Here is a 27,535-nt window from a genome sequence, read left to right as displayed (position 1 = left end):
AAGCATTGGTTGCCTTGAAGACCACAATTGAATAAGAGATGTTAGAACACATTTGGGATGACAAGACACCAAAAGAAGCATGAGACGTATTCATGACGTTGTTCTCAAAGAAGCACGATACAAGGCTACAACTTATGGAGAACGAGTTGTTATCAATTTCACAACGTGACATGATAATTGCTTAGTACTTCCACAAGGTCAAGTCGATCTGCTGGGAGATTACTAAACTAGACTTGAAGTCCACCATTGGAGAAGCTCGAATGAAGAGGATCATTATCCATGGATTTCGACCAGAATATAGAAGATTTGTTATTATTGTTATTCTCCAAAGTTTAGGGTGCCAAGAAGCCATGAATACAAAAATGGTGAAAGAGAAGATTGAAAAAAGAAGCCCTCTACACAAGTAAAATTTGGAGCAACAATAAATCACATGGATACAAAAATGGTGAAAAAGGAAAAGCCACCAAAGAACCGCACAACGAAGGAGAGCTTAGAAGAATGACAACAAGAGCTGTCAAGGGAAGAGATTTGAAGGTATTTGCTACAATTGCGAGAAGAAGGACCATATGTCCACGGATTTTTGGTCCAAGAATAAGTCTTTCGAAAGCAATGTGACATCCTCCAACATGGAGATGGAAGAGGAATGGGATGAAGAGGCAATATGTGTCATAGAAGAAGACGAGCTAGCGGTCATGGCAATGATGAGAGAACATATTGATTACGAGGTTGACTGGATCATTGATTCAGGATGCTCAAACCACATGACTGACGAACAAAGTGAGGCAATGGAAGCAGGGTGGCCCTTGGAGAAGGAAGCATTATCAGACCTGGACAACATTGAAGAAATTCTTCCACAAAAGACGATGGAGCAAAATGTAAATTTGCTTAAGTGTTGATGTGCCTGAAGATCCAAGCGACACTGATGTTGGTGAGCAAGAAGTGACTCAACGAAGCGAACCTACTGAAAAGAAAATAGCACCTCAACAACTTAGATGGTCAGAAAAAAATCCAAAATCTAAATCTAAAATATGCCAATGCAGCTATTATAGAAGACGAAATTAAAGAACGAGAGATTTATGAAGAAGCATCACAAAATATGGCTTGACAGCAGGCAATAGAGGAAGGAATTATAACCTTGGAGCAAAATCAAACTTGAGAACTAGTGTCAAGATCAAGAGATATCAAACTCATTTCTTGCAAATGAGTTTACAAAATAATGTCCCTTAAATGGATCAATCGAGAGATACAAGCCTCGAACTGTAGCTCTAGAGTTCTCTCAACAATATGGACTAGACTATGATGAAACATTTAGTCTACTGGCGAAGATCACTATTGTACAAGTTCCTCCAGCACTAGCGGTATATAAAGATTGGAAATTATGGCAAATGAATATGAAGAATGCTTTCTTGCATGGAGAGTTAGGACGGGAAGATCTATATGAACCAACCAAATGAATTAGAAAATGTAGTTGGAGTCATTAGTGAGTAGATGCAAAGTCCAAAGAAGCCTCATTTAGATGCGACTCAACGGATCCAACATGATGGAGCAAATGAGAACTAGTGCTGAGGGGGAGTGTTAAAATATCATCCGACAGGATCAAACCTAATAATTGTATGAGCGTGTTGTATATTTATTTTAAAAAATTTATTTAAATATTTTAGAAAAAAGATTTAGATTTTTTAGTTGTGTTCAATAGTGACCTTGTGTGCTCACTAGCTACTAAGTTTACCTATGTGGTCCCTTGCCCCCTCTCAGGATGGGTTTACAGTGCAAAGACCCTATTGAGAAGACTCCCGACCATTTCCACTAGACAACGACACATAATCGCCTCGATGCACTTCTTTATCTAGCCTAGGCCAAGCTCGATGATACTGCTCCTATAATCCTACCGCTTTGTAGGGGCACTATTAGATCTTATCTAAGTTGCTAATAATGCTAATGGTATACCAAAAGAGATAGGAGGCGGAGATTATAGTGATATTGTTCACACCGTTAAAAGGCCTGATAAGGTTTCTTAGTCATCCATAGGTATCGTGGAGGTTAACTAGATTCTTAGGGTGTCTAGGAATTAAAATCTTGGCCTCTCATCTCAAAGACTCTCTATGTTAGCTCCTCGAGACTAATCTGGTTTTGAGAGCTTTAGGGTATAAACCTCCACCTGTAGTAAAGAACTCGTTCTCAAAACATAAATGCAAGGATTTTTCCAAAAATTGTGTTATATGGTCGTTCTAGTTCACGAGGTCATTGCCTTCAATTTTGTCAAACACGAAAGACTTGTAGCGATGACATAGAAGGTTGTCCGAGATTAAAGAAGTTTCTCCCTCTCGCCATTACCCTCCAACACTCACCATCCTTTACCACAAATCGCTACTTGCCCTCCTTAGACACTAACTACAGATTGTTGAAAACATTCACCACTACGATCTTTTCTCGCTTCTAAAAGTGAAAACTATCCCTACAGACCGATACCGATCCTTTCAAAATACTTCGTTCTCACTCACATATTTTTTAGTAAAATTCTCGAGAAGTCACCCGAAATAAGAATTCAAACTCTCTCACATGCTTTCTTTGTTCTCATTCACACCCTTCCTAAGAAAGTTCATATGTTAAACCACCTAAAAGATATATGCATCTCGCTAGCATAGGTAGTAACTTTAATTGTTTTAAGTCTTTCTTAGTCATACTATCTTTAGGATCGCTTTCATTCATTATGATCTCGATTCATTCATGTACCTTACTCAGACTTCATATATAAATTAAAATTAGAATATATAATTACTATAAGTTCAACTAGTAACATGTCTTGTTTGAGACTAACAACACTTTAGAGAGACAACCTAACAAAAACATACTTTAACTAAAACAAAACAACATAATTGAACCATAAACATGTTCATAGGACAATAATGTACTAGAATCCAGCTACAACGATCATCGTTGTTCAACGACCCATGTCAAGACTCGATGTAATTGGAGGCTCATTTGAGCTCATCGATGTGGAAGGAGCATAATACACAGCAACTGGCATTTTATCTGGAAGACTTGGCATTGTCGTCTCAAAGTTAAGAGCTTGAATCACTTGTCGTATTGAAGGTCTAAGATTAGGGTCCGGATAAGCACTCCAAAGCCCAACAATCATCAAACACTCCATTTGTTTTCTATCGTAATCACTTTGCAATTTCTCATCCACACCCATAAGAACCTTTCCATTCCCATAAAGATCCCAAACCCATTCCACCAAACCCTTATGAGAACCCGTTTCCATGGCGTTCCTCGACATCCTTCCCGTTGCTATCTCCAAAGCAACGACCCCAAAACTAAACACATCTGATTCTTTACTTGCTCGACCCGTGCTTATGTATTCCGGAGCCAAGTACCCCAAAGTCCCTACCAACCCGGTAGTCTGCGCACCCATCTCATGGTCCATCAATCGAGCCAACCCGAAATCTCCAAGCTTAACATTGAAGTTCGAATCCAACATGACATTGCTCGACTTAATATCTCTATGAACTACGCATTGCTCCCATTCTTCATGAAGATATAGCAACGCGGAGGCTAAACCCAATGCAATTTTATACCTCACACCCCATACAAGAGGGCTTTTCCTTCCAAAGAGGTGAGAATCAAGGCTACCATTATGCATGAACTCATAAACTAACAAGAACTCGCCTTTATCATGACACCAACCAATAAGTTGCACTAAATTTCGATGGCGAAGCCTACTAATGATCTTCACCTCCGTTATGTATTCTTTTCGTCCCTGTCTCGAACCCCTCGAGATCTTCTTCACCGCAATCGTCAAACCAAGATCAGGAATATATCCTCTATACACTGCACCAAACCCTCCCTCACCCAACTTCCTTTCGTTCGAGAAATTGTTGGTAGCCATGGCGAGAAGCTTGCGAGAAAACCGTCTCGGTCCAGCTCCTCTCTCCAAATCATCGTTAATCGATGTCAAGTTCACCTCGTTCCCATTTTCTTCTTCTAATTTTCGTTTCTTTTGTTTCAATCTCCAAACTACAACAAATGCTACAATTCCCATGATGATTGATACTCCTATCGACACGGTTACACCGACAATTATATCGACTTTATTCCCGTTATCTTCACTTCCTTTCTCTAAATCCAAGCTTGAATTGAACTCCCAAGAGAATAATGTGTGTCTCTCTACATTGAAGCCCGTTGCAGCTGAAAACCCCACGGTAGCCCATTGAGGAAGAACCTTCGTAAGATCAATATGGTAGCTCAAGGTGGTATTTTCAAAGGAAGTAGACGAAGAATTTTGGTATTTCCAGGACACGCTCAAGTTCTTGGTGGTTGAATTGTAGGAGATCCACACATCAGCCATATCCCCACTATGTAAACTAGCATTCCAAGGCGTGGAATTCGAAGAATGAATGGAGTTAACATTGATACCCACATGTTCATATGGAGGATCCCATTCTTCATTCGAGAAAGAATCAAATTCAACATGAACAATTTGGTTGAGGGTTGAATCACTATTTGTTGTGTTGTAAAGGCCAAGAAACCCACCAGCTGAGTTTGGAGGGATTTGAAACCCTGGTGGAGCTAAAAAGAAAGCTAATCCATTGCCATAATTTTGCACAATTGTGGTATCAATAATGAAGCTAAAATGGGTGGAGAAATCAGTGGCTTGTCCTGTTTTTGAGTCCCAAATTGGGACAATGTCTTCATAGATAACCCAACCAACGCGACAAAGATACTTAACATTGTTGAATTCAACAGCTCCAACAGATGGCATAGCATCTCCTTGGTAAAGAGTATCACTTTCATTGGTTTTAAACCGATCGATTTTGAAAGAAACCGAGTCAATAGAGCTAGCAAGGAAGTAAAGAAGAAGAACGACCACGAAAAGGAGACGACTTGACATCGAAAACACATACGAGGACGTAGCCATGTGGACTCTGGCCGAGAACAAAAAACATCAAGAGCTTATCCCTAATTATATCGAAAATCTTATCAATAATTTTCACGATAGGGACAAAATCGTTGCATATTTTAAAATCAACTTAGAAAAATATTTGGTAGCGTGGTCATGGCCGGACATACAATTGATAGTATAATGTTACCAAATGTTGAAGTATGATATAGTATACTATAATCTTTTCATTAAACAAATTATATGAAAATAATTATTGTCTTAAACGTTATCTCATTAGTTGTGAATCGTTGACTTTGGAAGATTTTTGCATTATTATAAAGATTATTTGCCTTAATTTTTCATATTTGTTGTGATTAGTTTAAGATAATTATATGGTTAGTCTATTCTCATCTTGTTTATGAGCTTAATTATAAAATTTAAGCTGACCTGTCCCATGTGTTACTCTATTGACTAATTAAACTTTGAATACTCGACATATTTTATGTTGTTTTTATAGAATTTATCGATCATTTGAATTCGGTCAAAGGCTTGATTTGTTTTACCTAAGTGCTACACCTCCAAGCGTAATCCGATCTAAAACAAACTCAAAACTAGAAAAGTAATTTCTTGCGTCCCAACGACGGTCTTTAAAGTGAAGTTATTTCGTAAGCTAAGAGAGACAAACCTTCATATTTTACGATAATCCAAGCTGCATTTTCATGAGTCAGCTCGAAATAAGTCAATTCTTGAGTCATTTGTTCTTCCCTCTTATTTGACGTTTTTTAGCATTAGAGCATGACATATTTATTATGAGCGTTAAAAGAAACCTGATGACCTCAAAAACGACGACCCAGAAAACCTGATCAACCTAACCCAACCTGTATGATTTGGGTTGAATTATGAACTTATTTGAGTCCGGTTGAGAGTTCAAATGAGTAAATTTTTTACGGATTTGGTTGATTCATAGGTTCTCTAAAATTAGATTGAGTTGAATCGAACCAATATAATTATACATATATATACTTATTATTATTGTTATTTATTATATATATAATCTTTATCTTCATTTATATATATTCTAAAATGTATCTGAATTTTAAATGGTTTTCAACTTCTCTTTCATTATTTAATTTACAATTGACTTTTGCAAATTTATTTATAAAACTTTTTATTATATAACTTTCTAATCTAAAATTAAAAAATAAAAGCTATTGTTAAAATAAAATATTTGTATAACGACCAAAATTTCTAAAGCTCTAGTTTGGTTCGGACTAGTTATCATATGTATTTTTAACCTAATTTGTAGTGAAAAAACAAAAAACAAGCTCGAGGTAAACTAATACTGAAAATTGAACTTACCTAAATATCATTTTGAAAATCAAACATTAATATATTTTATTCTATTAAAAATCTACCAGGCTCGAATCATATAATTTCTTACACCTTGTCGTGTGTATATATATATATATATATTTATTTATTTATTTATTTTTAAAACTATACATCGTCACACCAAGTTCCAGGTGCAACTCAAATCTTACAACTTCTAATTCTCGAAGTTCTTACACGTTTTAAGACTATTTCAAGTGCAAGTCAGAATTTGATATCTTTCTACGTGACTTAAGCATTAGAGTACACTGGACAAACATCACACGTCTCCGTACCTTTCTTTATGTGTTGGCTCAAATCCTTTCCATTAGAGAACTAGTCGGTTTAGCTTGACTAACGAGCCAAAGAAACTTGTAAAGTGGATCAAATGTTTGGGTGAAGAATTATTCAAAACGTCCAATAACCCAAAAAATTTGATCTAACTCAAAAACTTTATGAACTTAATTGGTTCATGGTTCTTCCGAAACTATATTGGATTGAATATAATCCATCCAAGTTTATTGTTAATTTTAAAAAGAAATATTTGTGCATATAGTACAATTGTATCTACTTATTTTTGTTTAACTCTATAATTATTTTTTATTATTTGTTCTCTGACGACTCTTAAAAATAATTTTTAACTATTTAGAAAGTAATTTTCAAGAGTATATATTGAAATTGTGAGATCCCACGTCCGTTGGGGAGGAGAATGAAATATCTTTTATAACGGTATGAAAACTTTTCCCTAGCAGACGCGTTTTAAAAACCTTGAGGGGAAGCCCGAGAGGGAAAGCCAAGAGAGAACAATATTTCTTAGCGGTGGGCTTGGGCTATTACAAATGGTATCAGAACTAGACACCGGGTGATATGTCAGTAAGGACTCTAGGCCCCAAAGCGGGGTAGATTTGGTAGGAGTCACATCGATTGGAGAAATGAACGAGTGCCGGCGAGTACCATGTGTCCTGAAGGGAGTGGATTGTGAGAACAATCCACAAATATTCATAGTAAAATTTAAACCATGAAAACAAGAAAGAATCCAATGCCCCATCCAACGCTCACAATGACTATTGAAGGCAATGATGTCACCTTGTGAAGACATTGTTAGATTTTAGGAATAGATAATATATGCTTTTCTTAATATCAAAAGCTCCTATACCTTTACCTATCAATAAAATATTTATGCAATTGACGGGCGGTGACATCCGAATAAAAAAAAAATACATAAATAATCTGAGACTACATCTGAATGAATTTAGCGATCTTGAAAATATAATGACTAAGAAATATATTATCTATATGGATAATGTGCACCTTTCTTTTCTGTTTTGCTTGAAGCAATTGTATTTAGTGATCTCATGCAATTTTTTCTTGAAAGCATGTGAGTGAGAACAAAATACGTTCAGGTGACTTTTTTTTAGGATGGTCTTCTTTCTTAGAAGCGATGAGTACAAATGATGTAAACAGATGATATAAGAGAATGTCGAAGTCATTAGGTGATGAATCCAACAAGGAGTAAGTAACGAGATCATGTTACAGGTGATATAAAAGAATGTCGGGGCCATTAGATGACGAATCCAAATACCAAATACCAAATTTTGGGCACGATGTGTTACAAAAATTTTAAATCTCCACAAAAGATAATAAGAGTATGATCTAGAGAATCGAATCTCTGACCTCTTAATTCAGACCTAAATATATACGTAAACTCGATTTTTTTTTTACTTAAAATGATTTATAAAATGTATTTAAAGTGGTTCTAGAAGACTTATTAGAAAATGTGGAATGTTTTGGATATCTAATAATACAATTTTCAGAAAATGGTATGATTTTCCACAACGACTTAGGAACTTGAGGAAATTTGTTTGACTGTCTTTGTCATGACCAAAATCTGTTTGATCTCTTTTCATTTAATTTATTTAAATTTCTAAATGATTTGGTATCTATCAATTTTCTTCATCTCCACCAAACAATAATGTTAAGCCATCTCTTGCAATGCAAGTAAAACAATAATAGCAACAATTTTTTTTTAAAGAGAAGTTCTGATATGAACCAAGAGACATCAATCATACCATATACTTTAATGAAGATCGAAATTATCAAAAGATGTTTCAATTCATGCCACATTTAAGAAGAATGAAGTTTGATTGTTACAAATTTTGGGTGGGTTACAGTTTAGAGTAATTTAGAGTTATTGTATTTTAAGACATTTTATTTACTTTAGGTTACATTTACATACTGGCTCATTACGGTATTAAGTATGAATGTTACAACTTTTGGAATGTCTTTAATAGTTTCATTTTGAGGCTTTTATATAAAGCCATGTATGTTGTATTTGTAAGCAGACTTGGAAAATATAGTAAAAGAAGCATTTGTGCTCTTCTTTAGCCAATGACTAAGTTTCTTTGCAATTCTATGTAGTTTAGGTTGCATGTAGAATCATTCAAGCTCGACATGATCAATCTTGCTTGTGGAGTGATTTGAATCTCAATCAAGTGTTCTTGTCTTGAGATATTTGATCAACAAGAATCATTCAAGCTAGACATGATCGATCTTGCTTGTGGAGTGATTCGAATCTCAAACAATGTTCTTGTCTTGAGATATTCGATCAACAAGGTAATTCGAATCTTATTCCCCTTGTAGTTGATTCCTTATCTTATCAAGTACATTAACTCGTTTTTTTAAAAAAGAAACAAACCCTAATTCTACATTCGAGGTGTTTATATAACCCGATAACTCAATCAACCTACACTAACTCAACTTAACCCATAAAAATTGGGTTGGGTTCAACTTTTGAAAAATAAAAAATTTGGTTCAGTTTACAGGTTGACATTTTTTTAGTCAGGTCAACTTAATCAACCCGACCAACTCGAAAATAGTTGAAAAAACGTTTGTAGGAATATTCTACGTTTGTAAGAAATGTTAGTGATGCATTATGACTTTTAAATATTTGATATTTAAAGTTTATGAAATTTTAGTTATTAATGTAATATGTTGTGATATCCCACATGGTCGGGGAGGAGAACGAAACACCCTTTATAAGGGCGTGGAAACCTTTCCTTAGCAGACGCGTTTTAAAACCTTGAGGAGAAGCCCGAAAGAAAAAACCTAAAGATGACAATATCTGCTAGCGGTGGGCTTGAGTTTGGGCTTGGGCCGTTACATATTTATTATGAATAAGTAAGATCTTTTTAAAATAATTAAAAAAAACAACCCGACAATCCAACCTAACCCAAGTTGAATATAGAGGGTTGGATTGTGTTGAGTGGTGAACCATTTTTCTGTTGTTCGTGTCACACAATATCATGTTATATTAAAAAATAAGAATAATGAGGTAAGTGTTAGATTAAATTTACATCATATGCATAAGATTGCTTGAGAAGTAATTGTGGACTTATGAGATTATTGTAAGAACAAGAATAAAAATGAAGCATATAATATATATATATATATTATATAATAAAGTTCGTATTAAAGTGTGTGAGAATTAGGTAGGCTCCGACCAAAGAAAAATATTAGTAATTTTATGCGTGTACAAATCACTAATCATCAATTCATAAACTAACCTACCCCATATGCTTTTCAATAATATCATAATTTTCTTTTTCTTCAAATTATAAAATATGTATATGGGAAAAAAAATGGCTCTTAGAAATTAAATTAGAAAACTATACCCTTTTACTTCATTATTATCCCGTTTCAGAAGTATTTTCGATCGAATTGAGGCTAGAAAATGTTAGTATAACTATTGTTTTGAACAATTTATAATATCTAGCACGTTTTAGGATTAATTTTAAGATAATTAAGTGATGTTGGCTCACTGATAGACTGTAAGCTCGATTTTCTGAACTAATGAAATATCGAAGGTGAAATTAGATCACGTGAAACTGAATCTAGGAACATTCGCCCTAGTAAGCTTAGATGCACCAAGTTGAGCCTGAAATTATAAGTGAGATTATTGTTGGAGTGCATCTTGGTTAGGTTGGATGAGTTGATTAATGCATAAATACCATGTAACTTGATATTCTAATGAATTGTCGTGATGTATGTACTTTCTATTTGTCGATTCATGTTTGTTATGTTAACACGATCACGTTATGCTCTGCGGGACACTATGATATACTATGCATGAATTAAATATCACAAATATAATGCATACGTCTTCTAAAAAGATTGTGTTATGAAAAGTAAGGAAATATTATGTGCATCATATCATTGAATCATGATTTCTTAATACTAGACCTCATGCATGTTCTATGTCACACGAGCATGAACTACTTCTCTAGTATATTACATACGAACATGTACGCGACAATAGTATACATGCTCCTTTCTTTTATATTAGTTTACAGCAACGTAAGCATGCACTAGCTCATAGTCAGGTCTAGAGGATACATATATACGTCCACCTCATGTGCTTACGTGAACCAATTTACACGATTAGTGTAAATGAGAATAGAGATTAAAAGTGAGATAATTTCCAAAATGATAAACAAATCCCATAATTAGAAACAATTAGTCAAAACAAAAAGGACAAAATTAATCAAAAACATCAAATGTCAAACCACTTTTTCCCTTCTAGACTATAAAAACAGGCACTTTCCTAGTCATTTTTCTAACATATAGTCAATTTCTAATCTCCCAAAGCTCGAAATCTTTCAAAGGGTCATGATGTCGAGTTCGCCAACGCTCGAGAATGGTGTAAAGAAGGGGCCATGGACGCCAGAAGAAGATCAAAAACTAGTGGATTACATTGAGAAACATGGACACGGGAGCTGGAGATCTCTTCCAAACCTTGCTGGTTTGAACAGATGTGGTAAGAGTTGTAGATTAAGATGGACAAACTATCTTAGACCTGATATCATTAGAGGAAACTTCTCTGATCAAGAAGAACAAATTATCATCAATCTTCATAGAGCTCTTGGAAACAAGTAAGCTTTTTTTAAATCTGATCTTGAAATGTATATATGAATTCCTTTTGATTTCAAGATCAAGAGAACTTCCTATTTCTGTTTTTGTTTTGTGTTGCATTAGATGGTCGATAATAGCAAGACATCTCCCAGGACGAACGGATAACGAGATTAAGAACTTTTGGAACACTAACTTGAAGAAGAAGCTTCTACAAATGGGCATTGATCCTATCACCCACATGCCAAGAACTAGCCCTTATCTCAACAATCTCTCAAATCTTCATCACTTGCTTTCTTTTCCCACAGCTCCTTGGGACAATCCATTAGGGCTACACTCAGAAATCACTCAACTAGCGAAGGCTCAGCTCCTACAAAATCTATGGCAACTTCCAAGCCCTTCTTCTCCCTCCCTTTACAATAGCCTCTTCAATGCACAACAAATCTCTTCTTTACAAACCTTACCGATTAGCGTTGAGCCCTCTGAGAAGCCGCTATCGTGTGAAGACTACGACGGGGCGATGGATGACACGTTAGGGTTTCGAAACGATAGCAATCAATCAGACACTCCTTATGACATGAGTCAAAGTTCAAGCTCACTTCCAAACTTGATTCCAACTTCTCTTGAATGTTTGAAAATACCAAGCGTTGTAGAAGATAAATGGGAAGATCTTATAAACGATGAAGAGTCAAATTCTTACTGGAAACATGTGGTCGAGTAAGTTTTTTAATATAAATAAATAATTATTTTTTGGGTTCTATAGTAATTTGATCGTACGTACTTTAACTTATGTTGAGTTTAAAGCCATATTTGCTTAGTTGACGTTTTCTGTTTTTACGCCTCTGCCATGAACGGTGCCATGGAAGACGCCTCTCGTGAGATGATTCCATCTTTTTATCTAATATTCACGGTCCACGCCTAAGATTCTTATCAAGATTTAAAATTTAGATTGAGTATCTGATGGCCCCGAAACTTTTGTATCTACGTCACGACATGATCACATTATCTATTTGTCTTAAAGTGTTCTAAAAGTGAAAATTATAGGTGCGCCAATACAAATTCTAAACTTTTAACATGTTTTGTTAAGTATTTTTTAGGAAAATTCATAAAATGTCAGATTGCTCTAACCTAACCACAATTAATTTTAAAATTTGATTGAGTAACAAAAAATGAAATTGTATTTTGTTGGTGTAGATAGTGTAACCGTCCAAGTCCACAACTAATCGATATTATCCACTTTGACCCATTACGTGTCAGCCTCATGATTTTAAAACGTGTCTACTAGGGAGAGGTTTCTACACTCTTGTAAGGAATGTTTCGTTCCCCTCTCCAACCGATGTGGGATCTCACAATCCATCGCCCTTGAAGGCCTAACTTCCTCATTGACACAACGCCTGATGTCTGGCTCCGATACCATTTGTAACAGTCCAAGCCCATCGCTAGTAAATATTGTCCGCTTTGGCCCGTTATGCATCGTCATCAGCCTCACGATTTTAAAACGCGTTTAGTAGAGAGAGGTTTCCACACCCTTATAAGAAATGCTTCGTTTCCCTCTCCAACCGGTATGGGATCTCACAGATAGCAACTATCAATTATTTGAAGTCTTTCTTAACCATAATTTCATATCATCGATATTACTCTCATCTAAATATGGTCTCATTTACTCATACGTCATATGGTAGCTCGTTTAAGGCATCACACGAACAATGAAGATAGCTCATAATGTATTGGCCTTATTTTTAAAGCATTCAAAGAATTGATGATACCCATGTGTTGAACAATATGAAATTATTGATTCTTGTACTCCTAACAATGGTAAAGAGTGAAATGAGCTTCCATTATTACAAAATTGACAAGTTTATTGAGGCAGCTTCATTAAAGGACTCCATGAATTGAATCAGTAGGTAGCTTGTTGACCTTTAAATCTAACTAATCCACCTACTTTCCCAAGTTTGATGTTGTTTAATATATGATGTTTTCCCAAATCTAGCCTACCTATCAATTTCAATATATGTCTTTATCATTTGTTTTTCCTCTTTAAATTTATCGAAGAAATCAAAGTGTCCAACATATGCCTCATACGGTAGACGATTATCCCTACCCTCCATAGCTTTGGAGTTTACGTCCATTCCTAACCGGGTGCAATTTCCTTTTTCTTTCCCACTTGTAGTTGTTACCCGAATTCATGCAACCATCCACACCCTCCCACTAACTTGAAGAGGAATCCAATGTGAGATCCCACATTGGTTGGAGAAGGAAACGAAGCATTTCTTATAAGGGTATGGAAACCTCTCTCTAACAGACGTGTTTTAAAAACGTGAGACTGACGACAATACATAATGAGCTAAAGTTGACAATATTTGCTAATGATGGGTTTGGACTGTTACAAATGATATCAGAGCCAGACACAAGACGTTGTGTCAGCGAAAATGTTGGGCCCTAAGGAGGGTGGATTGTGAGATCCCACACCAATTGAAGAGAAGAACGAAACATGTCTTATAAAGGTGTGGAACCCTCTCCCTAACAGACACGTTTTAAAAACGTGAGGCTGACGACAATACATAACGTGCTAAAGTGGACAATATTTGCTAATGATGGGTTTGGGCTGTTACAAATGGTATCAGAGCCAGACACAAGACAGTGTGCCACTGAGAATGTTGGGCTCTGAGGGAGGTGGATTGTGAGATCCCACATCAGTTGAAGAGAAGAACCAAACATTTCTTATAAAATAAAGGTGTGGAAACCTTTCCCTAACAGACGCGTTTTAAAAACCGTGAGGCTAACGACAATACATAACGAGTTAAAACGAACAAGATCTACTAGCAATGAGTTTGAACGGTTAGAAATGGTATTAGAGCCAGACACCAAACGTCAGCCTCACGGTTTAGGGTTAGAATGCTGGGCCCTAAGGGGGGTGGATTGTGAGATCTCACGTCGATTGGAGAGGAGAACGAAACATTCCTTATAAGGGTGTGGAAACCTCTCCCTAACAGATACATTATAAGAACCGTGAAGCTGACGACAATACGTAACGAATTAAAGCGAACAGTATCTACTAACGATGAGTTTAGATTGTTACATCCATTCTCATAAACAAACACGACCCATATAATTATTATATGAGAAGAAAGTAATGAAACTAAAGTGACTTTAGAATGAAGCACTACAACTTTCAAGAATCAATGATAGTGGTAAGCTTCCCTAGATTTGGAAATGGCAATCAAATCTGTAATAAAGGGTAGGCACAGATTCCACGTATTTTTCCATAAGCAAACAATCATCATCATTCATTTCTGAAAAATTAATGTTATTTGTACATATGAATAAGGTAAAGGGAATTTGTCAAACTTACAGTAAGTGATATCTGATCTCATCCTCCAGCTCATCCTCTCCTTGCTGATCTGGCATGAATATTGGAAACCACACAACTATGCTTTAGTTCTATCAGTCATCTCCATGTTGTCACCTATCTTTTCTTGTAAATGATTTCTTTCTGCCAGAGTGGCAAGATTTTGATGCCCACTAATCTGTCTGCTTCTTTTGTACATTTACTTGAACAAACGAAGATGCTGGTATTTGTAGGGAACTAACAACTTCCTGCTAGGGAGCGGTTTTGGTCGATCCAAGAAATAAACAAAAATGTGGGTAATATTCTCGACAGTAAAGAACGAACCGGGTAAACAGCATGGTGATCAAATTCTGGATTAAGGATTTCATTTTTGACTAATCTTATTGAACAACTGTCGTCTGATCCTACTATATTTGGTTGTGAGAAAACACATTAGATATTAAATGTTAGGTAGGTGGCCACACCATGGATTGACCAATCGAGGTAACCTATGCTAGTTGATAAGGAGGTAAATTCGTAGATGAGGGTATGTTATGGGCTGCCAAAAGCATTTTTCCCTTGAAATCATCGGGTTTGGGAGTGGGATAAAAAGTTCTACTTAGAGAAATCAAAAGACGGGTTTTGTGGGAAAGGCACTTGTAATTTGGCTATGAGAGCACTAACAGTGAGATTCCACGTTGGTTGGAGGAGGTCTTAAGGATGTGAAACTTCTCCCTACTAGACGCGTTTTAAAATCATGAGACTGACGACGATATGTAATGAGCTAAAGCGGACAATATCTACTAGTGGTGGGCTTGAGCTGTTATAAATGGTATTAGAGCCAGACACTGGGTCACGGTTTTAAAATGCGTCTACTAGGGAGAGGTTTTCACACCCTTATAAGACCTGTCTCCAACCGATACGAGATCTCACAATTCACCCCCTTGGGGCCAGTGTTCTCGCTAGCACACCGTCCGGTGTCTAACTCTGATAGCATTTGTAACAGTTCAAGCCCACTACTAATAGATATTGTCTGTTTTAGCCCGTTTTGCATTGTCGTCAGCAAGCGAGGTGGATTGTGAAATCTCACATCAATTGGAGAGGGGTCTTATAAGGGTGTGGAAGCCTCTCCTTAATAGGCGCATTTTAAAACCGTGAAGCTGACGACAATACATAACGGGCTAAAACAGACAATATCTACTAGCAGTGGGTTAAAACAGACCATATTTCCTAGAATGTAACTCAGCTAACAAGATTCACTAGAAAATTTCAGAACACTAAATGAAATGAAAGCAAAAGCTATACTTTTATTTTGGTTACTGCATTCATTCCCATTCAACAGAACATTACCACATTTTCATTTACATTGGAAGAACTAAAGGCTACCCCATCACTCGGTTTATGAACAATATCCAAGAAAAATTTGGTCAAGAAAGGCTCATAGTTAGGCATTTTGGCATACCCAGGTAAGTAATTAATATCAATCACAAGATATCTATTCAGATCATTACTATCTCTAATCATATCAAAGTTAAAAAGCCTAAGCCCTGTTGCTTCCCTTAACCCAGCAGCCACATGCATCACAAAATCCAAAGATGGCATTACAACATTACCCTCGTCGTCCCCTTCAGCCCCTGAATTTGATATCTGCGAGAACCTCGAAACCGCTTCCAATTTCTCCACCTCCTCCGCCGAAATGTCCTGCAAAGATTTCCTCGTTACGCACACCACGCACTCCCCGACGACATACACTTTGAAAACAACACCGCCGTGATTGACGAATTCTTGCAGCACGATTGGTAGGTTTAATCCCTTTAATCCATTATCGTTCGACACCAAGCTCAATTGATGCGATTTTGCAGAGCCATCGGACTCCAAGGGCTTGGCGATTACAGGGTATTTGAGCCCCAAATCGCGAAATGCATTCAACCCATCTTTGATTATGATATCCAAATCATTCACCACGACTTGTCTGGGTGTCTCAATTCGCTCAACCCCTTTAGGGATTTTGACGTCATTGACGACTTGAAGCATGGAGTCACGATTGAGGAGGCGGGAGATTAGCTCAGGTGGGTCGATGATGATGACATCAGGGAAGTGGGAAGTGAAATCGTGTAATTTTTGAACCCAGGAGGGGTCGTAGAGCTTGTGGATGATGCAGTGAAAGGGGGGCTGATGAACAAGAGGGAGAAGAGGGTCGATGCGGACAAGGTCTACGCCATGGAGTTTGGCGTAGTCGATGAGTGAAGGGAGGATGAATGAACGCTCCTTTTTGGGGGAAAAGGCGTAGCCGATTCGAAAGCGAGGTGAAGACATGGAGGGAGGGAGGGAGGGAGGGATTGAAGAAAGGGGAAAAGGGTGTTTGGGAATTGGGAAAATGGAGGGAAAAGTTGAAAGAAATTGGCGGAGGGAGGAAGAGCGAAGTGAGGTTTATATAGTGAAAGTTGGAAGACAAGTGTATAGCAGTGGCAGTGTCGATTAGTGATCGGTTTCTCCGTTTACGTCATCCACGATGTCATAATCGATTATATGATTATGCCCCGAGAAAGTTATCGAGGACGATAGTAGGTTTAGTGGGAGAGAGTGTCACAACATCACTGAGTGGAGAGAAAGTAGATTGTGACCACACATGCAAGATAGACCAAGGATGCAAAAATTAAGGAGTGTCATGTTGAGATCGAACAGGACTGCGCATCATCCAACACACCAAGAGTGTGCATTAAGTTAAGTTGAGTCATATGCAAGGTTTGAAAGAACGAGGTCATGCGAGTGTTGAAGACAAGCTCGAAGAGGGCTGGGTAGGGTCTTGGGCCATAACCTCAAGTTTTGATATGAGTTTCGACATGCAGTTCTGAGTTAAGTCCGTCTGTATAAAAGAGGAAAGCTCACCAAATTTCGTGTCAATTAGATACTCGACGAATGATATACGGGGTCGTATGACCTCTAGCCAGAATGACGTCTATTGTAGGAGGATTGGAAATTGCTCAAAATGTACTATAGTAAGAGGCATGATGTTAACTCTCTACAACTCTTGAACCCTATGGCCTAAGTGAGCTACGAAAATAATGTCATATTAGCATAATTTTTTTATTAAATATACATTTTTACTAGATTATACGAAATTGAAGAATGAAAATAATAATAATAATAATTAAACTATCCAAACCCGTGCTACACATAACCAAACATAAGCTATAAAGCTCGGGCTACAAATCCAAGCTACATTATGCCCTCAAGTCTTGTAACGACTCGATTTTTCTATTAAAAATAAGGTTGTCACTAACTCACTACATGCATGACATGATTGTTAGGTGTGGAATCGGTCAGTATTTAAAAAACAATGTCATAGACTTAAATGTCCGTAATAAAAGGTTTAAAACAAAACAATGAAAAATAAATAAAGTAAAATTTAAATAAAACAATGTTGTGACCGACAAAATGCAACTACTCTAACCTTGGTTTCATGGCTTTTATCACGACGTCGTTGTCATCCGTACGAGGGTAGGGTGTGGGTGTTTTACATTTATTTGAAATATAATAACTTGACTTGAATATTTTAAGAAATAATCAGTAAATAACCCGAGTTAGGAAATGCAAACACGTACCACATGGGACAATTTTTATTTTATTTTATTTTATTTTATTTTAAAATTTAATTTTGGGTTATTACAAGTCTACTCTACCGATATAGAAATTCAAGCTTTAAATACTGAACATACGTGCCATCTAATCTCTATGTTACGGATATGCAAGCTTTAAATATTGAACGTGCGTGTCATTTACTCTCGAGTCTATAGAAACTCGGGCTTTAAATATTAAACCTACGTGCCAAACAAACCCTAAACGATATAGTCACCATACGTGATACAAAAAACTTCTTTGACCTCTAGTACACAAACTAAAAGACCACAATATGAAATCAGCATCAGATAAAGACGGGAGCTAGATGAAGGATTACGCTATGGCAAAAGTCGAAGAGATAAGAGAAATTGTTCATACCTCACGTTCGAAACACGCTACAAATATTGATTAAGACTACGATAACACAATAAATTTTTATTCATCGTTTCTTAAACTAAAATACAAAATATTGTAGAGGATCAAAATAAATTTTTTTGATATGAATGATGAATCTTGTTTGTATTGGATTTAATCTCAATTTTCCAAACAAGGAAAAGGTTGGGGTTTGGTCTATGATTCCCTCCATTTTTGTTCCATCTCATCTCTTGGAAATCCTCCTTGTGTTGTGCCAAATATTTTGTGTCGATCGAGTTAATAGCTTTAGGATGCCTTTCATACTTATCTTTCGTAAAGTGATATCAACGTCGGTTGGGTGAACGATGATCGTGGATTGAATTGAGTTGGATTTAAAGATTAGGTTGTAGATCAACTTAAACGACTCAACCTAACTCAATCATAAGAATCCATGAACCAACTAAATTCATAAACTACATCTCCTGTATACTCACGTGCTTCCTTAGAAAATTTTCAAGAGGTCACCTGACTTAAACTTGTTCAAACCAAAGCACGTTTCACGTAGGAGTTTCTATGATTGAACCACCGAAAATGAAGGTTCACTTTATTGGTATACGTAATAATTTTCAATTCTTATGAGTCTTTGTTAGTTATCATATCCTCAAGATTGCTTTTAGGGACGAGTATACTGAGCCATTATGGCCTTGGGTGTGCCTTAGCCGCAAAGAAGCGGCCTGCTCCATCTCTGCGAATGGACGACCCAAAGGCCCAAGCCTAACTCCAGACGCATGCGACCCACGCCTCGACCAACCAACAACCCACGAACCGCACGCTAACCCAAGCCGCGACCTACCTCGTGCGTCCTACAATAGCGCACGCATGCCCGAACACTCCCCAAATTGCGGCTCGCATTCCGGCTTGAATTCTTGCACTCGACTAGTAGTCGCCTTCGCATGCTCTAGCGGCCCCAAACGGCTTATTAGGCTTGGGTGGATTTGGACTCATTTTCTATATTTTCCATCCGGTCTAGTGGATCCATATGCGCGTGCGTGTAGTATATAGGAAAGTACTACACATCCAACTCTGTACGAACTAGAAAGCCACCTAAGGTTATGCCATATTATTTTCAAAATGATAGGTCTCACCATATTGCATGTGTTTTCATTTTTTTTTTTACTCCTACAATGTTGTCTGAAATACTCAAACTACGTGTTATTTTTTATTTTTTAGATAAAAGCAAGACACTGTGTACAGGTGATGACTTCGCGACAAAGGTCATAAAACGAGAGTTTACATCAGTGTCGTCTAGGCAAGATTTGGCACATCATCTTTGGCGCGTTTATGTGTATTTAAGGTGACCTCTAGTCTTTATACCTCGTAAAACGAACCTAATTTACCTTTGATATTGTAAAGCTTGATGGATGGTGGCTCTAAGGTTAAACTATTCCATCAAGCTTTTGTCCATGTTTGGATTGCTAATTCAGCACACGTGAACAAAAGTCGTTTTCAAACGTGGAAGCTTGACTTTCACGTTCATGGAAACAGCAGCACCGTGGTTTTGCTTTCTCCTCTTCCTCCACCTTCTTCTGCATAACTTCGTTGAAGAATTTCGTCAGAAATGCCTCGTAATCCGGCAGCACTGCAAATCCTGGTAAGTAATTTATGTCGATCACGTAGTACGTTCCATTCCGATCCCTAATCATGTCGAAATTGAACAGCCTAATCCCCATGGCTTCCCTCAGCCCTCTCGACACCTCCGTCACTACCTTCTCCGGCGGCATTTCGATCTCCTCCTCCGCCGCCGCCTCCTCCTTCTTTCCGCTGCAATTGCATTTTTCTCTCTTCTCCTCTGCCCTAGATATCTGCGAAAACTTCATCGCGCCGTCTGTTTTTTTCTCCAATTCCTCCTCTGTTTCCACCACATCCGGCAGCGATTTCCTCTTCACGCACACCGATTGCTCTCCAGCAACATAAACCTTGAACATTACCCCGCCGTGGTTCACAAATTCCTGCAGAAGCACTGGCGTTTCCAAATCCTTGAATCCGCGTCGATTGTAAACCAGAGACATTTCGTGCGATTTCGCGCTTCCATTCGATTCCAACGGCTTCGCAATCACTGGAAATTTCACCTCCAAATCCCTAATCAAATCGATTACTCCATCCTTCCGATTCAAAACGACCTGTTTCGGCACCTCGATCTTCACGCCGCTTTCTGAAACCTTCACCTGACTCACCACATCCAGCATCGATACTCTGTTGTAGAGTCGCTCGATCCGGTCCGGCCGATCCACAACAACAACGTCCGGATTCTTCAAGGCGAAATCCTGAAGTTTCTCCACCCAAGCATCGTCGTACATCTTGTGTATGATACAATGAAACGGACCTTGGTGGAGAATCGGCGTTTGGAGGTCGATGCGGACCAGGTCGACACCATGGAGCTTTGCGTAGTCAATCAGAGATGGACGAATCACATTACGCTCTTTGTTTGGGGGAAAAGCGTAGCCTACACGAAAGACATCCGAAGAAGACGACGACGACGAGGAAGAAGAAGAAGCCATGGCTGCTGCTGCTGCTGCAGATATGCTGTTTGGAAGTCGAGAAAATGAACAACTCCGGTGATTAAAAACGCTCCGAGTTTGCGTAATTTATACGGTAGAGCGCGGGTGCATGGAGTCTGTTTTGGATGCTCAGTTGGAAAATATTTTAAATTTTCAATTATTTTTTATTTTCAATTATTATATATATATATATCTTAAAGTCAATAAAAATGAAATGGGAATAAAAAATGGCTGCCTATTTAGGAAGGGATCGCTATCCACTCGTGGTATTTTTAGATTCCTTCGAATATAATTAATTTTCAACGTTTAATTGTATAAATAATATTATTTTTTGTCGACCTGTTCGTGAGATAATAAGATCAAATCATTAATTTTTTGGAACGATATCGAGTGATTTAGTGTATTATGAAAATATAAAATCATATAAACAATTAATTTTTTTTTCCACCGCTAAAATTCAAAAAGTAAATAATTAAATAGTGAAACCACTAAAAATTGTTGAAGTAATTGGCTTTTAATTTAAAACATGAATGTTATTTTTTTAATGGGTTTTGTGGTCATTATTTCAACTTTTTCGTACAACGAAATAATTCTTTTTCCGACTTAATTTTATCTTAATTGTAATAATTTTCTCGGGATATTTCACACCTTTAAAAATTTTCCGTCCCTAATTTTAAATCATTTTTAATAAATTTCTAAACTTTCTATTGTATCTAATAATTACGTCATTAAATATTAAAAATATGGAAACTAAAACAGAAGACCGCAGATATATAGAAAGTGTTTCGTGATTGTAGAAGGTTTAAGGAAACGTTCATTCTCCTTCACTCTCGAACCTCCTCCTTTCTTTTGGGGATTTCTTGAACAAGGGTTGAACCATCTTTCTTCTTTCACGAGGGAAATAGGTTAAAGTTTCTTTCTCCTTCACCCAATTGAACTCTAAAGTGGTTTCGCTCCTCTCCCTATTGAATGAGTGGTTTCATTAAGTCTCTTTCCTTTCGATTTTGATTATGTGATTTCATTAATGGATGAACGATTTTTTTATGAGAAGAGCACTATACTTGACAGTGTCTAATAACTGTTCAGCAAAATCAGGCAAATGAGTATACCGTTGATTCTTTTGACCGTTTTTTCAATTTCGATTATTATAGGAATCGAACAAGAGCGGCTAGAATTTACTTCTGAAATAGAGGTTTTTTTGATGCAGTTGTGCACATTCTTACTTTTTTTCATCGAGATTGAGTCAGTATTTGGTTCTTAGAGCTTTTTAAACTTTTATCTAAAATATGTTAAAAAAATATATGTTGTCATTTTAGTTGTCATTTTAGTTATCATTTCTCAATATTTATGCATCACTTTAATCACAAAGTATAAAATTTGTCAAAGTTGTGAAAAAAGGTTAAACAAAAGTGACCATCTCTTTACCAAAATGTTATTCTTGAGTTACGTGTGTGGTAAAATGTTATTCTTGAGATACGTGTATGATGAACTAGCTCGAGTATGATCAAGTATGATCATATTAATACTTATCATCTTTATTCGCTATCCACGTCTAGCATAATATTTAAGTAGAGGTTATTTCAAGTAGATTCCTCGTATAGTCTCACTATTTCGACATGTGGTGTTCAACGTAAGTTTAATGTCTTATTTGATGCATGAAACCGTTTGAATAGATTGTTTTATAACATATCGGAAGTGAAATGGATTGGTATGACCCAGAAGAGATTGATACAGAAGGACGTCTTTTAATAATCTAGCTACTCCTATTCATCACTTTCTTATTGAACCACATACTTTTAGAGTATGAATTGATGTATCGAAAAAATCTAATGCCTATTTGTGAACTGTAACTACCTACCTCGAAAATGACACGTATCAAAAAAGCTACCCAATTGCTTGCCACTAACAAATTGAATACTATAAACTACAAGAAAGGAATGCGATGGTCACCTTCAGAAGGAAAAATCCTCAGGCAATTGTTGATATTTTTCACTTACAAAGCTTTTGTACCTTCTCTTAAGTTCACCACCTGAAAATATGAAATAGCATAACTTAGACGACGACGACAACGCCACAACGGACGAGGTAAAGTATTGGTGAGCTACCTTCAGTTTGAAAGGGTGGGATGTTCATGGATAGAGCTGAGTCCACTAGAGTGACAAGATCCTTCCCTGCTTCAAGAATGTCAAGTATTTTCTGGTAAATTCAAAGTGATATCCAATAAAATTATGAACAGAAAGAACAAGAGAAAATATATAAGGTTTCTCCATACCACTTTCCATTCCTTTGGCATTGACTAGAAAGGATGGGATTTGCTGCTCTTTTAACTGCACCGTAGTAATGTAGGCAGATGAAATCGTTGGTAAAAAAAGAGAATCAAGAAATTACTAATTGATTTCAATTTTTACCATGCACAGTAAAGCCTTGGCCAGTTCCAATGGGTCAATAGATGAAGGGCCTTTGTGGAATGCTGCCACAAATTTACCATTCTGATACCCAGCCAGAAAGTGATATGCAGCCTGACCAGGACAGAGCTTTGAAGCAGAAGGAATAGTTCTAGAGCTGCTAACACAAACCACTGCATCATTTTCATTTTGTATGCCTTACTTAACTAACCAAACTAATAGACACCATGAATGTTCTGATTTGCAACACAGTCTATATCAAAAGGAATGAAATATAAGGAATGTTTCGTTCCTCTTTCCAACTGATGTGAGATCTCACAATCCACCCTCTTGGGGACCCAGCGTCCTTGCTGGCACATCGCCTTTTGTCTAGCTATGATACCATTTGTAATGGCCCAAGCCCACCGTTAGCAGATATTGTCTTCTTTGATATTTCTCTTTTGGACTTTCCCTCAAGGTTTTAAAACGCGTCCACTAGGAAGAGGTTTCCACATCCTTATAAGGAATGTTTCGTTCCCCTCTCCAACCAGTGTGGGATTTTCACATACTTGGTCTAAGTTGAGTATCAATTCTACCACTCTATCGTTTTGACAGATTTCTTCTCTCTACGGGTTCAATGAACCACGATCAGGGGTTCGATAGGCATATGTCCTAAACTTACATCTAACCATTGGCCTATTAGTTTGTGCTTTGGACTCCTAAGTTGGATCCTTGCTCTCTCAAGTTAGAGATCACCAGGTTACTACATTCTCCTTTAAAATCCTTTTTGCCCTTACCTGTGGTGCTCTAGCATAGAAAGGGCGGTGTATCAAAAATGGCATGTCAATCATCATGAGCCAATAAATGAAAGATACTGTACTCTATGGTGTCATGGTGCAACAAATTTCAAATGAAACTTACTCATCAGAAGTTACAAGAACAATAGCTGAAGGCGATTTGAAGAGACGTGGGCCAATGGTATTCGTATTCCCTATTTGGAAGAATGGCACGACACCTTCGGAGGAAAGAACGACACCAGCATCTTTAGATACCAGAAAAGCAGCACAGTTCTGAATAACGTCTTCAGGTGCGAACAACAAAACCACAGAATCACCAGAAACTAAAAGCCTGAAATTTACAATCTCTATGAGAAAGGGTATGGAACACAAGTAAAAATTGAACCAATAAGGCTCGAGAAGCTCGTCGTCAATTTGAGTGCAAGTATCGATTCTCAATTACCGGGTTGTGAGGCAGGGAAAAAAAAGAATCACCCAAAAAGTATACCTTACCTTGCAGGAAGAGGAAGTCCTCCGCGTGCAAATATCACGGGTTCGGATAAAGCAACAAGTGTTTCTTTAGTTCCATTTGTATCTGAGAAAGCTTTTCCACATAATATCAGCATTGAACGCTCAATATCAGCAGCTATGAATCCATTATCTCCTCCAGCTCCAAGACCAATTGTATTTCCCACCCCTGGGCTACATGGTAAAAGTGAAACTCAACGGCTATAAATGAAGAACTCTTCATCCTTTGTATCATTCCTCTTCATTCATAAACATTAAAAAGAGATTTTTTGTTATTTAACTTCTTGTTACTTATCAAAAAAGGAAAGAAAAATGTACCTTATAGATTCGGCAGCATAAACTGTCAGAGGACAAGAATCGTGAGAAATCGCCCGGGTTGTAGTCTCCCATACAATATTTGAAAATGCTAATATCGAAGAAGGACCATCACTTATCATTCGAATTTTCACATTACATTTTGATCTTGATCCAATTGCACCATCATGAACATAAATATTTGAGATGGAAGAAATGTGACTCGTTACCTAACACGACAAATAAATCAAATTTGAATGAGAGTTGAATATGCTGACAGATCAAAATGAGGTTTCATTGATGTTTATGATTATTTATACAAGTTGTATAATAACTATTGCTACATCAATGGAACCATCACTCAATCATGGAGAATCATCCTTCTAAAACAAGGAAAATAACTAAAAATAGAAATAAAGGTGGACTCCTCGCAATACGGGAACTGAATAAAACTGCATAAAGAAAAATTTAACTAATGAGTTCCATACGTGACTGCTTCTTTTTGCCACGAGCGTAATGTGTGTACACTTGTAGTGGCATTGTATCACATACATTCTAAAATAGCAGAGCTTCTGACAAACCAAAGACCATGGTATACCAAAATCACTTCAACCTTCAAAGCAAGATTACTGGCCATAAAGCTCAAACTGAAACTAAAGCACCAATTTAACCAAAGACTCTTAATTCTCTTAAGCTATGATCGAGATAGAAGCTTCGGCCTTCCTACCATAACATGGAAACCCCATAGCAGGATAGATGAACAAAGCTAACAGCCAACCCTCCAATGGCACTCTTCTTCAAAGAGGCACTCCTACTAAAAACACATCTTCAAAGAACAACCAAGCAAAAAGACCCCCATTTAACACAAGATCACCAAAATTAGAGACAAAAGGAAATTCTGAAAGAAAATTCAAAGAGGCATTCCTAATTGTGTTGCTATTTGTAACCATACTAATTCAATCATCTCATCAAAACTATGGTTCTTAAGATGTCTATTATTGTAACGATCCAAGCTCACCGGTAGCAGATATTGTCCTCTTTGGACTTCCTCTTTCGGGCTTCCCCTCAAAGTTTTTAAAACGCGCCTAATAGGGAGAGGTTTCCACACCCTTAGAAAGGGTGTTTCGTTCTCCTCCCCAACCGATGTGGGATATCATTATTATCGTCATATCTCACCTAAAAAAAACAGCCAGCTGATAAGAAAAAGACACAAAGATTGGTAAAAGCAATAGGGCATGCCTGCTTTAAAAGTTTAGTGAATTGTGGCTTGGATATTTCTGAAGACCCTCGAAGTGCATGGCCTCTAACATAAATGGGAAGCCCTGATAAGGATTCTAAAAGAGAAAGAAACGATATAAGAAACAGAAATGAAATAAAATGAAAGTATCAAGAACAGAACACTTATGAAGCTACCTGCGAGAGTTGCACCCTTCTGGAATAGTTCAGTGGACTTCAAATTTAGAAAAGCCTGGTCCTGAACCAACACCCCTTTCCCAGCTAGAGCAGAATTAAGACCATAGGAGCTCCAGGACCGACTCTGCACAAAGAAAACGAACGAGCATGAACAGATTTCTTCGAAGAAATTTAGTTTTAGCCAATTGGAAGTGTTCCCAACCAATGCAAGGTGATGAATAATCAAATACAGAGATTATCAAACGATTTCTATTAACAAGATATGAGTGCAGAATTCAGATGAGAGCGAGAGAGAGAAACTTACATGTCGTGAAAGCCGGAAAAAGGGGTGTGAAGAATTGGGGCTGGAAAATGCAGAGCGAGCTAGAGAGATTGCAATCATCCGCTCAAGAACAGGGGTTTCTCGCTGTTCTGATAATCAGTCGCTCCGCTCAATTTTGAAGCTCCTAACTATGATTTTGTGAAAGAAATGAAACCTTCCCAGAAAAATCGTAGAGCGCCGAATTCAAGTTTTTTTTTTTTTTTTTTTTTTTTTTTTTTTTAGGTTAAAATTTTTATATTTATTATATACTAAATTAATAAAATTATCTCAAAAATATTTTTACATTTTAAAAATTCTAATAATATTAAATATTTAAATATTTAAATATTTAAATATAAAAACAGAAAATATAGTTAATTTGTGGAGTTTAAGTTAATATTTTGTACAATATATTTTAAATATAAAATAAAAAATATATTTATTGTAATTGATATATTAAATATCGAGCCAAAAACCATCTCAGCACATTCCCTCTTCTTATAAGTCTCGGTTCTATGTTTGAGTCATAATCGAAAAGATCTTGTAAAGAAAATTTTAGATCTTATAGAGTAAGTTTCATTCACGTAGAAAAAACGTTAAAATCTATTTTCATTTTAGTTTAATCATCTCTGGACTCGAACACAAGATCAAGACTCGTAAAAGTCTCTGGAAAGAAAATTTCAAAGAGATTGGAGATAATTTGTTTATAAAATTCAACTATAAACTAAGTCTCTCACGAGTCATAATACTCATAGTCATATTGTATATGTTTGTATTTATCAATTTCAATTGTGGAGTCACTTACCGAGTATTTTAAATATTC

At 36.9% G+C, this 27,535-nt stretch overlaps 3 protein-coding genes and 2 pseudogenes across 4 annotated transcripts; 1 reads left to right on the top strand and 4 right to left on the bottom strand.

Moving 5' to 3' along the window:
- Window positions 1-2,790: 2,790 nt before the first annotated feature.
- Window positions 2,791-4,918, bottom strand: LOC147792721 (L-type lectin-domain containing receptor kinase IX.1-like). The gene has a single exon (XM_087124363.1). It carries the CDS (start codon window positions 4,916-4,918, stop codon window positions 2,942-2,944), a length of 1,977 nt encoding a protein of 658 aa, XP_086980489.1. The 3' UTR covers window positions 2,791-2,941.
- A 5,854-nt stretch (window positions 4,919-10,772) lies between these two features.
- On the top strand, window positions 10,773-11,876 carry LOC111795849 (transcription factor MYB93). Its single transcript, XM_023678455.2, has 2 exons — window positions 10,773-11,178; window positions 11,282-11,876. The coding sequence occupies exons 1-2, from the start codon at window positions 10,916-10,918 to the stop codon at window positions 11,874-11,876; spliced, it is 858 nt and encodes a 285-aa protein (XP_023534223.2). The 5' UTR covers window positions 10,773-10,915.
- A 3,894-nt stretch (window positions 11,877-15,770) lies between these two features.
- LOC111795408 (inositol-tetrakisphosphate 1-kinase 2 pseudogene) lies at window positions 15,771-16,894 on the bottom strand (annotated as a pseudogene).
- Window positions 16,895-19,655: 2,761 nt separating this feature from the next.
- Window positions 19,656-21,239, bottom strand: LOC111794755 (inositol-tetrakisphosphate 1-kinase 2 pseudogene; annotated as a pseudogene).
- Window positions 21,240-22,640: 1,401 nt separating this feature from the next.
- Window positions 22,641-26,918, bottom strand: LOC111794671 (uncharacterized). 2 transcript variants are annotated; one of them, XM_023676771.2, is made up of 10 exons: window positions 26,716-26,918; window positions 26,412-26,535; window positions 26,238-26,332; window positions 25,023-25,228; window positions 24,690-24,878; window positions 24,322-24,528; window positions 23,425-23,578; window positions 23,289-23,343; window positions 23,122-23,190; window positions 22,641-23,045 (listed from the first exon to the last, which is right to left on the bottom strand). In XM_023676771.2, the coding sequence occupies exons 1-10, from the start codon at window positions 26,791-26,793 to the stop codon at window positions 22,969-22,971; spliced, it is 1,254 nt and encodes a 417-aa protein (XP_023532539.2). In that variant the 5' UTR covers window positions 26,794-26,918; the 3' UTR covers window positions 22,641-22,968. The 2 variants fall into 2 exon arrangements, with proteins under 2 accessions (XP_023532539.2, XP_023532541.2); XM_023676773.2 differs by having other exon boundaries at window positions 23,122-23,187; window positions 26,716-26,917.
- Between the last annotated feature and the right edge of the window lie 617 nt (window positions 26,919-27,535).

This window comes from Cucurbita pepo, chromosome 5 (genome assembly GCF_057944985.1).
Source record: "Cucurbita pepo subsp. pepo isolate OVF chromosome 5, ASM5794498v1, whole genome shotgun sequence".
NCBI lineage: Eukaryota > Viridiplantae > Streptophyta > Magnoliopsida > Cucurbitales > Cucurbitaceae > Cucurbita > Cucurbita pepo.
This window is presented reverse-complemented; position numbering and strand designations above follow the sequence as displayed.

Excerpts from the sequence above, each read along its gene's own strand:
- LOC147792721 (XM_087124363.1), bottom strand. The coding sequence starts at position 4,918 with ATGGCTACGTCCTCGTATGTGTTTTCGATGTCAAGTCGTCTCCTTTTC.
- LOC111795849 (XM_023678455.2), top strand. The coding sequence starts at position 10,916 with ATGATGTCGAGTTCGCCAACGCTCGAGAATGGTGTAAAGAAGGGGCCA. Across the intron at positions 11,179-11,281 it reads CATAGAGCTCTTGGAAACAA|ATGGTCGATAATAGCAAGAC; the intron begins GTAAGCTTTTTT and ends GTGTTGCATTAG.
- LOC111794671 (XM_023676771.2), bottom strand. The coding sequence starts at position 26,793 with ATGATTGCAATCTCTCTAGCTCGCTCTGCATTTTCCAGCCCCAATTCT. Across the intron at positions 24,529-24,689 it reads GGACTTCCTCTTCCTGCAAG|GCTTTTAGTTTCTGGTGATT; the intron begins GTAAGGTATACT and ends TGTAAATTTCAG. Across the intron at positions 23,046-23,121 it reads CCCACCCTTTCAAACTGAAG|GTGGTGAACTTAAGAGAAGG; the intron begins GTAGCTCACCAA and ends TCATATTTTCAG.